Here is a 10,384-nt window from a genome sequence, read left to right as displayed (position 1 = left end):
TGGGGAAGGAGGGGTGGGGTAAGAACATTTTACTGCTGCACTGCAGGGGGTGGGGGCACATTTCACTGCAGTCATGGGGCCAAGTAGCAAATGTATCAGTCTACCTGCTGTGGGGGAAAGAGATGTTGTTGGGACTGCATTTCCCAATCAACCCTATGGTATCGCGAGAAGGAGGTAGCTATTGTGTGTGTGTGTGTGTGTGTGGTGAGGTAATGGTGTGATGTCAGGAAAGCCTGAGGACAGAAGAGTAGCTGGAGCGGAGGAGAAAGGTACCCGTGGTGCTGATGCGAGCGAGATGGCAGGGAGACTCTCAAAATGCAGATGCTAGAAGCAGCAAGGATCGCTGTCTGTACCGCAGGAGGAACTGACCTTGACAAGTTCATGCATCGACTGTGAAGTGTGCAGTACTCATTTTTAAAAAAAACCTTAAAACATAATAACACGCTGATAGCAGTTTTTCTTTTTTTATACTCCCCCCCCCCCCCAATGTTTTATTTGCAGCTAATACATTCTGCAGCCCCGATGCAGAAATCCTAGCATCCCTCAGTGAGTGGAGTGGGTGTGTGGTGCATTGATTACCTGCACCATGTTCAGCTAAAAGGGCAAGTGTTGCTCCCGCATTGGATATACTCTTTCTCTTTCCTCCTTCTCTGCCTCCTCGGAAGCTTTTGGCTGTGATCCCCGAGTTCCTGTTAAAAGGCGAGCGATGGCGGACCCAGCTGAATGCAGTATTAAAGTCATGTGTCGATTCAGGCCTCTGAGCCAAGCTGAGATCTTGAGAGGAGACCAGTTCATCCCGAAATTTAAAGGCGACGACACGGTCAATCTTTTAGGGGTAGGTTTTTATTTTTCTCTCTAAATTCCACCTCCCCTCCTCCTCCCCCCTCTGTCTTTTTAAAAAAAAATAACATCCTGTGCGAAAGTTTTGATTTGTCGAAATTAAAGTTCTTTTTGTGGGATTTAGTGGATTATTGCCGCTTTGTTAAGCGGGACAATCGCTTTCATTCAATTCTCCATGTCTGCTGTCAGTGCACAATCCGGGGCGTTGTGAGATGCCCAGTGTGATTATAACGCAGGCACTGAACAACGATTGTCTTTTATTTTTTACAACTCAAAAAAAAACCTTCCAGCCAGCCAGATTTGATAATTTGATTTATAGATGATCTGAATTCTGTTTTGTCTCTCTAGGGGGTTGGGGGGTGACATCGAATGAAATAGGTTTCATTGTCAACACCTAACTCCGGGCAACGCCGCAACTAATCTATATAAAATCAATCTAGTATTTTAAGCATCTATCTCTTTATATATCTATTTATCTCTCTATATATCTATCTATCTCTTTATATATCTATCTCTCTCTATCTATCTATCTCTATATATCTATCTCTATCTCTCTATATCGATCTAAAATCAATCTAGTATTTTAAGCATCTATCTATCTATTTCTCTCTCTCCACATATCTCTCTCTCTCTCTAACTCTCTATATATCTATCTAAAATCAATCTCGTATTTAAGTGGAAAATTATGGAGTGAATTCCATTTATCCTGACTGGGAATCACCAGAAAAGATGGATATGGCAATGGGGGGTAATCCAAATACCTTTCAGTGTAGGAGGCGTCAAATTATTTTTCATTAGCCTCTTTTTGATGGTATTATTGGGGAGGAGGGGGTGGCAAAAGGTAAGAGGAGCAAATCATATCCCAGTGCAAAGGGAATTAAATTGGTGAATCCGGTGAGTTGTCGCGGATTCATTGGTGTGCCGATTAAATATTGAGGAAGTTCTATATTTTGCCAGGATAAAGTGTGAAGCAGCCAATGGGATCTTGCTGTGTGGACAGTCTGTGGTGCAGGCTGAAATTGATGAACATGATGTCATTGCCAGCACAGTGGATATGCGCAGTTGTGTTTGCTGTAGCATTCCACCCATTTAATGCATCAGTTTAACCGGCTCGCTGCTGAATTCCGTTTCATTTCCTATCCCGCCCCACCCCCCACTTCCCTATCCAGTCTCCCTCCGCCTCTCCTGAAGCTGCTGGTCCTTGCTGGGCTCTGCTTTCCCATGCTCTCCTCCGCCCATCTTTCCCAGTGTGTTAGAGCGGAGTCTATTCTAATCACGCATTACAGCCGGCAGCACTGCATAGTGATTAGCACTGGGGAATTGAGGCTGACTTCTTCCCATCCCCTCGCTTTGGCGCCTTGTAGCCAGTTTGGAATAATGTTGTGCTACCTGAGACCGGGCACTGACGCCCCAACCAATAAATTGCGCCTGCATCACTAAATGTATTCTTTCATTATTCAGTCTTTTGGCATTAATGTACTGTGGGATATTAATATATTTGGCCTGTTTCTGTGTTGTAAGGTAAAGTCGTCGCCTTTGTCTCAGATGACCATAGACTGCTCTCCCAGTTGAGAGGGAGAGCTGACTGGTGGTGATTTTAACCTGAGGATCACCACCGCTCAGGCTAGGGGCAAGGTTGAGAAGATGGGGCTGTACTGGAGACTACTTAGCAACCCATTCACTTAACTCGTCCATGTTGGTATTTGTGTTCCACGTCAGCTTCCCTTATCACTGTTGTGCATCTAATTCTATTTACATATCCACTGTGTGTGTGGAGTTTGCACATCCTCCCCGTGTCTGTATGGGTTTCCTCCGGGTACTCCGGTTTCCTCCCACACTCCAAAGGTGTGCGGGTTAGGTTGATTGGCCATGGTAAATTGCCCCTCAGTGTCAGGGGGATTAGCAGGATAAACATATGGGGTTATAAATATAGGACCTGGTTGGGATTGTTGTCCATGCAGGTTTAATGGGCCAAATGGCCTCCTTCTGCACTGTAGGGAGTCTATGAATTCTATATCCTTCTATTCCTTTCTCCCTCATTTGTTGATCTAACTTCCTCCAACCTACGCTGTTCACCCCAGCTACTCTATATGGTAGTGAGTTCCAAATTTTTTAACTACACTTTTGAGTAAACACGCCATTCCTGAATTACTTCTTGATTCCTTCTTGGATTTGTTGGTAGCTATCTTATAATTGTGTTTTGGTTTTGAACCCCACTTCCTGCCCCCACACAAGTGGAAATGTCTCTGTCTACCTTATCGAAGCACTTCTTGATGCTAAAGGCTCACCATCCGTCAGCCTCTTCTGGAGAAACTGGCCCTCGGCTGTGAAACCTTTCCTGCTGAGTGTGTCATCTTGGTTCTGGGATCATCCTTGAATATCTCTTTTTATGGGGTTATCGGTGAAATTGTTCACGGAGCACCAGTATTGAATGATCACCTGTGATGCCATTCCTGGGTGGGGTGATTTTTTTTCTTTTAATTGATTAGAGCCTGCAAGGAAAGGCACAGGGCAGTGATAAAAATGAAAGAGAAAGGAAAAAGCAAAGAGAAAAGTTGGTACAGTATTCGAGAAAATTCCTTAATGAATGTAAAGCCCTTTGCAATTACATGTAACACTACACATGGATTCACAGCAAAGACCTATTGGAGAAACCAAAGGCTGTAAAATTGGTTGGCTGGAAGCAAATGACTAAACATGTTTACAATTCTAACAGGCTAATTATATTGCCATCCCTGTGCTAATGCAACTGATACATTATTCATAGCACAAGCTGACTTTTTGTCCATCCTGTGGAGATGGCTTCGCACCGCTTTGGTTTGCACTTCCTGGGTGCATTACTGCAATCAGTACACCTTTTCGAATCGTTAAGCTTAAGGAGATGCCAGGGAAGCCTAAGGAACAGGCATGGCAGATGGCTGTGAGCTAACAGGACCAATTTCATTGCAAGCACACAGAGCTCTGATTGCACATTTTCCATCTCAGTTTGATAGGTGTGAAACTTGGTGTTGACCACTCTGAATCATTCTGGTGGGAATTCACTGCTGTCTCTTCTGTTATTATATAAGTTGAATAATAAGTGATGCTCAATGCAGACTTGCCAAGTTTTCACAGGTATTCTCATTCAGTGAACCAACTGGAACTTTGTTTTCTCATGGCACATTTATTTTTGACCAGCCGAGTTCTGAAATTCATGTTCTACTGCTTTGGAACTTGATTTGTGGGGAAGCAAGTTAATCTTGTACATTTTATTCTTTGCACAATTTATGGGATATAAAGAATTGTAACCTCCAAGAAAGAAGGATGGAAACAAAGCATTGTGAAGCAGGGTTTCTGAGTTTCCCAGCCGTGGCACAAACTGTATGACTGCTGTTAATTCAGAACTCGAGTATGGCTGAAAAAAAGACATTTTGTTGAAGTATTTAATCTTGCACTCTTCAGGACAATCTCAAGAATACCAGTGTCAGGGGAAACCAACAATTTCATACAGTATGAGAAGAGAGCGATGATTGGTTGACAAGTGGACTTAATTGGTAGAGGAGAATACAGCAGTTGGTGGTGACTGATAGTTAACTGCTGAGTATTGTTCGAATTTTGAACCAGGCAGTTTAAATCTGACTGGTCAAGGCATTGCCCTTTGGAATGAACCAAAAAAATGGCTATCACTTCTGTTTAGCTGAAACAGGCGCAATGTGTGTACATAAGAACATAAGAACATAAGAAATAGGAGCAGGAGTAGGCCATCTGGCCCTTCGAGCCTGCCCCGCCATTCAACAAGATCATGGCTGATCTGAAACGAATCAGTTCCACTTACCCGCCTGCTCCCCATATCCCCTAATTCCCTTATCGATCAGAAAACTATCTACCCGTGATTTAAACATATTCAACGAGGAAGCTTCCACCACTTCAATGGGCAGAGAATTCTGACTGCAAAGAATTGGGCCCTGTGTACTATTATAAGTATCTTCCACTTGCCAGCCAATTAACACCCTCTTCTCAAACAGTATAAAGTTGTTGTTTCTCCCAATATTGATATTCTTACCATTGTCCTGATGAGTGCAAGAAAAAAGCTTCAACAAAATGTCTTTTTTCACCACTACTGTGAAAGCTGGAACTAATCATGAAGTGTAATTCATCGAGAGAGAAATCTCACTTCCAGAGTAGGATTAGGAAGGCAAGTCTTCTGGAGAAAGAGTGGGGAAAGAGCTTGAAATGGTTTCCTTGGAACTTAGCAAGATATTTTGATGAGCTTAACATGCTGTCTATCAGCTAGCAAAAATAACTTGTGATCAAAAAATGAAGAAGGGTTTAAGGGTTGAATATCCTCAAAGAAACCAAGGTAAGAAATGAATGAAGCCAATGCTTACTTCATTATATTCCTGGTCCTCTTTAGGAAGCAAGATTGTATCTCAATTAGTTGTTGAAATGAGGAGCAATGAAGGTAAGTAGGACTTCGAGCAAATTTTTGGAGCAAGTACAAACTTACTGTTCATGTGTTATTGGAAGACCTCCCCCCCCCCCCCCAAAAAAAATGTGTTACATATATGTGAATCAAATGTTCCCAGTTTATTAACTGAAAACAGAAAACTTTGGAAAAACTCAACCGGCCTGGGAGCATCTGTGGAGAGAGAACCAGAGTTAATATTTCAGATCCATATTCAGAGCCCAGTTTATTAGCTTGTCCTGATTCATATTTGTAAGCTTAAAGGTAATTTGCCTTATTGGTGGATACCTTCTCATCTGACAACAATGTTATGCTGGTACCAGCAGCTCACGACATCTGCAGCTGAGAGCAACAGAGTAAAACTGTGAAGTTCAAAGCCTCCGAGTATATGGATATATCGCATGCATCCAAAAGGCAAGCCACCCATGTTACTGCCAGCTAACAGTAATGTCAGTCTTTGGAAACAATTTTTCTAATTAAACTTATTCCTTACACTGCTGAGAAAATTTCTGTAATATACTGATGTATAGAGTAGATCCCCATTAGTTGCTTTAGCCACTTGATCATGGCAGCTTTACAGTTTGTGGCTATTTCAGGAACTATTCTCCCATTATCCTCCTGATGATGAATAGGGAAAGAGGATGGATATGACAGCAAACAAATTCCCTGAAGGATTAAAAGAGCGAAGGAAGTGTAGCTTGGGGAAGGAAGAAGGTATTGAAGGGTGTTGTGAGTCTAGTGGAGGTCATTAATAAGGCAAACCTGAAGGCCAAAAGATGCATTTTTGGTTTAATATCAAATTTTTGCAAAATAAATGTACAAAATCATTTGGAAAACTCTTACTCTCTTTTGGAAAACAGACTTGCAAACCCTTGAAACATGAAGCAAAATTTAGGAATAGGCTGGAGTTTTTCCTATAAATTGTTTGCAAATATGCAAGAAAATCCAAGAGTTTTTTTTGCTGTACTATCTTAAATGGGAGAGAAAAGAGACACATGGCAGAAAATCATCCTTTAATTCTGCAGCCAAAAATCCATCTGCACTGTTGCAAAAAAAGGTTGAAATTATCACCCTCCCCAACTGCCGCACCGACCCCTCCCCCCCTTTCCCCAGTGTCCACCATCTCTTCCCCCCCACCCCATTGTTGCCAATTCTGAAGCAATTGCCTGCCTTAAATATATCTGAAAATGACTAATCAGATTGAAAACCATAAAGTATTGCGGCATCTCTCATCTGTATGAAAAGATTGAGTTTGAATGTAAAGAGTAGAACTTCACAGCATGCTTCCAGCAATATGGTGGCGTTGCTATGGAGAATGGAGATTGCATTGAATTGTGGAGCCAGTGAAAGGGTACGGGGCTGTACACTGCTTTCCTATCGCATGGTTGCTGACTTAACCCAGCCTGCAGCCTAAGGGATAAAAGTATTTGTTTGTGTTGCTGCTTTCAGAGTAGCATACCAATAAAATGGAGCTTTCCACTACTGCTTCATATCAATTCTGCTGAAACGGCTATCGCATTCTGGAATGGGGTTTGCGGCAGGGGTTAAGGGTTTGTGTCTTGGAGAATCGTCTCAGGGATTACATTAGCCACAAGTACAAACATTCAACTAAATGATTCAAATGGATTTGCACATTTAAAAAAGAACTCTTTTTAATACCAGAAATGCATCTGGGAACACAAGGATGTAATCCTAATGTTTCGTAAGTGTGCATTAGGGAAGTATTCTCAGTTTAATTGTGTTAATTACCAGTTAGTGAAGTGTGACAAAAAAAATTGCAGAGTAATTCATGTCATTTTTTTAAAGTAAGTATAGAGAAATGCAGCCTTATTTTCAGTGAATTCAGTCATAGTTTAGCTGATGTGAAAATATTTTGATGGATTGTGGAAGTGCTTTTGTTTTGTGGGAAGAGTACATTTCTGTCCTTCAATCTTGGCTGATGGCAAAGAGGGTAATTTTTAAAATACTCTCTTTCTATTCTGCATTTTGTGTTCTAATAAATGTTAGGTTCTTCTCCGGATGAAATCTCTGCTGTTTTGCTCAGATTTAAATTTAAGATTTGACTTTACAGGGCATATTGTTTAGCATTAATGTGAGGGTTAAATGGCCAAGGTAATTGCAGGTCATATTGCTCTGTGTTGCAGGTCTTTATTTGAACTTGTGCTGGATTTAAAATATTTTTAGAACCTGGTAGTTTTGTTAATTCAATTTCCATTTACATCTGGGAATTTTGAATTGTGAATAAAACAGGATAACCTCCTGCTTTCTTCCTGGGCGGCACAGTGGTTAGCACTGCTGCCTCACAGTGCCAGGGACCCAGCTTCAATTCCGGCCTTGGGTGACTGCATGGAGTTTGCACATTCTCCCTATGTCTGCGTGGGTCGCCTCTGGGTGCTCTGGTTTCCTCCCACAGTCCAGAGGTGTGCAGGTTAGGTGGATTGGCCAAGCTAAATTGTCCCTTAGTGCCCCAAGATGTGTAGGTTAGATGGGTTAGCCACGGGAAATGTGTGGAGTTAGGGGGATAGGGTGGGGAAGAGAGCCTGGGTAAGGTATTCTTGTCAGAGAGTTATTGATGGGCTGAATGGTCTCCTTCTGCACTGCAAGGATTCTATGATTCTATGGTTCTTCGAAATAGTGCCTTGGGATATTTTACACCCACCTGAGAGGACCTCTTACGCAAAACAGTACCTAAAATAGTGCAGCACTCCCTCAGTACTTGATTCCAGTGGTCAAGCCCTGGAGTGGGACTTAAACTTGCAACCTCATGACTCAGAAACAAGAGTGTTACCAACTGATGCACAGATGTCAGAGGTGATTCAAAATTATGTTTAGTCTCTTACTTTCCTCTATTCCCCAATCCTCTTATCTCTTTCTCCTCTCTCTTCATCAGTCTCTCCTTTCTTTTTTAAAAATCTTTAATAATAAGCCTTTTCTCTCACTTAGCTGAATGGCAAATGAATTAGGATGGTAACGCACTTGTGCCTATAACTTATTTCATTGATGTAAATACAGAGTGTAGGAATGTGCAGTCAAAAGCTAGCCACGTTTAAATATTTGACCCAGGTAAAACAGTAGCCCTGCTATGTTTATATCTTATTAACTGCACGTTTAGCAAGTTACTGGTTGGATTGCTAACACTGAATCTTTGGGCATTGAATCCAGAAGTCCTGGTAAACATTTCAAATTTGAGTTTAGAAACTTTCCAATGAATAAGCAGATAGGACTTTGTTTTGCACTTCAATAATGAGCTGTATTTCCAGGTTAGGCATCGGAAGGGCATTGTGAAGTCTTAGAAGCTAATCTTCAATTTGAAGAAGTTACAATCAGAGATGCAGGGCAGGATTTTATGGCCTCGCTTGTCCCAAAACTGTAAAATCCCGCCGAAGGTTAATGGACCTTCTCATTGTCTGCCCCTTGCCCTGATCCCCATGGTGGGTGGGACGGTAAAATTCTGGATGCAGTCACTAAGGAAAGGAGAAATTATATATGCATTTCTGCCAAAGTTAACCCAAAGTTGACCTCTTGAAACGGCATGCAATTTTTTAAGCGCAGTGACATATTGCAATTCTCTACATGTTTTAAAATGCACCTGGTGTGTGCATTACACTTTTGACTATCCATCCATCCAATAGTATAATTCTACCATCATTGTTGTGAGAGTGCTGTCAGAGAGTCATGCAGTGCAGAAAAGACCCTTCGGCCCATCGAGTCTGCACCGACAATAGCTATCAGTCAAGGTGCAGTAATCCCATTTTCCTGCACTTGGCCAAATATCCTTGAATGTTATGATATTTCAAGTGCTCATCCAAATATTTTTTAAACGGTTGTAGGGTTTATGGCCTCCACTCCCTTCCCAGGGGGTGCATTTCAGATCTCCACATCCTCTGAGTGAAAAAAATAGTCAGCTGTCTTGGACTTGTACCAGTGTCTGGGCATGACTGCATGGGATTTAACATTCAGAATTGCAATAGACAACAACGTGTCTCATTTATTGTGCTTTTCAGATACTTCTATTTTCCTGCTAGAAATAGTCTTGTGTTCGCAGTTCATGGTGCCTTCAGTCTTGTGATTAACTGATTCAAAGTGTGAAATTGCTAGCTTGTGTTTTTTTTGTCTTGGACAGATTCCAAGAACAACAGTTTCTGACTTTTGCAATATTATTGCTCATTTGCCATTGTTATAATCCAAAACCAGGTCCCCAGGCGTTTGGTAAGGTCCAATTAGGGACCAATAACCTTTTGTTTAAAGTAGTTTGAGATTCAAGAGACTTGCCCAGTGAATAAAACCACAAGATTCCATGGTTTTTGAACAATCAAAAAATAAACTTTAGTACACAAGGTCATAAAGATAAAACAATTTAGAATATCTATCTTTTGCTCGAACTTTAAGAATGAACATGAGGTAAATTTTAATTAACAGGTAAACTGTGGTTGAACACTTGCCATACACTTTAATGGCAAACGCAACCAAGACAGGTCCCATGGATTTCTCAGCAATCCACCCAGACATCAGTGAACACTGTGAGTCAACTAATCTCGTTGAAACTCTGTCTCCATCACGAGGGACTCCCAACTTTTTCACTTTTGAAGATCAAGCTTTTGAATTCCCTCAAAGCTGCTCCAATTTGGACTACCCCACTGATTGCTCTCCCCCAGGGTTTCAATCGCATCTCCCAATATTCCATCCTCCTGGATTTATGGGTGTGCACTCTTACCCTTTACTTACTGGTGCAATTTCAGCTCTTTAATAGCTAGTTATGTCCATTGGGCTGGCACTGCTCATGAATTTCACCAAACTCCAATTTCTCTAACTACAACAAACTATGGGCCTGATTTTACCTAAACTTTGTGCCCGTTTTCGGGCGCGAAATCGCGATAAAGTTGGGCGTCGGGCCTATACCGCGATCTGCACCCGATTCCAAGCAGATCGCGGCTTTACCGACACCCGATTCGGGTGGGTCCGGCGCACACTCGAATCGGGCGGCCCGACGATTTAAATGCCCAACTCTACCGCCAAATCCCACTTTACCGTCTTCTGGCCCGATCCGCGTCCGCGCTGTTACCGACTTGCAAAATAAAAGTCTGAAGTTGCCGCTGAGCG

The 10,384-nt window shown here is 42.0% G+C and overlaps 1 protein-coding gene across 1 annotated transcript in view; it reads left to right on the top strand.

Moving 5' to 3' along the window:
- The first annotated feature begins 238 nt into the window (after window positions 1-238).
- kif5c (kinesin family member 5C) overlaps window positions 239-10,384 on the top strand; it is a 168,299-nt gene continuing 158,153 nt past the window's right edge. The window contains exon 1 of the mRNA XM_078229160.1: window positions 239-835. Within this exon, the coding sequence (XP_078085286.1) occupies window positions 707-835 (129 nt within the window). The 5' untranslated portion in view covers window positions 239-706. The remainder of the gene's footprint in view (window positions 836-10,384) is intronic.

Source organism: Mustelus asterias, chromosome 14 (assembly GCF_964213995.1).
Source record: "Mustelus asterias chromosome 14, sMusAst1.hap1.1, whole genome shotgun sequence".
Lineage (NCBI taxonomy): Eukaryota > Metazoa > Chordata > Chondrichthyes > Carcharhiniformes > Triakidae > Mustelus > Mustelus asterias.
Note: the sequence above shows the minus strand (reverse complement) of the source record. Positions and strands in the feature narration are given on the sequence as shown.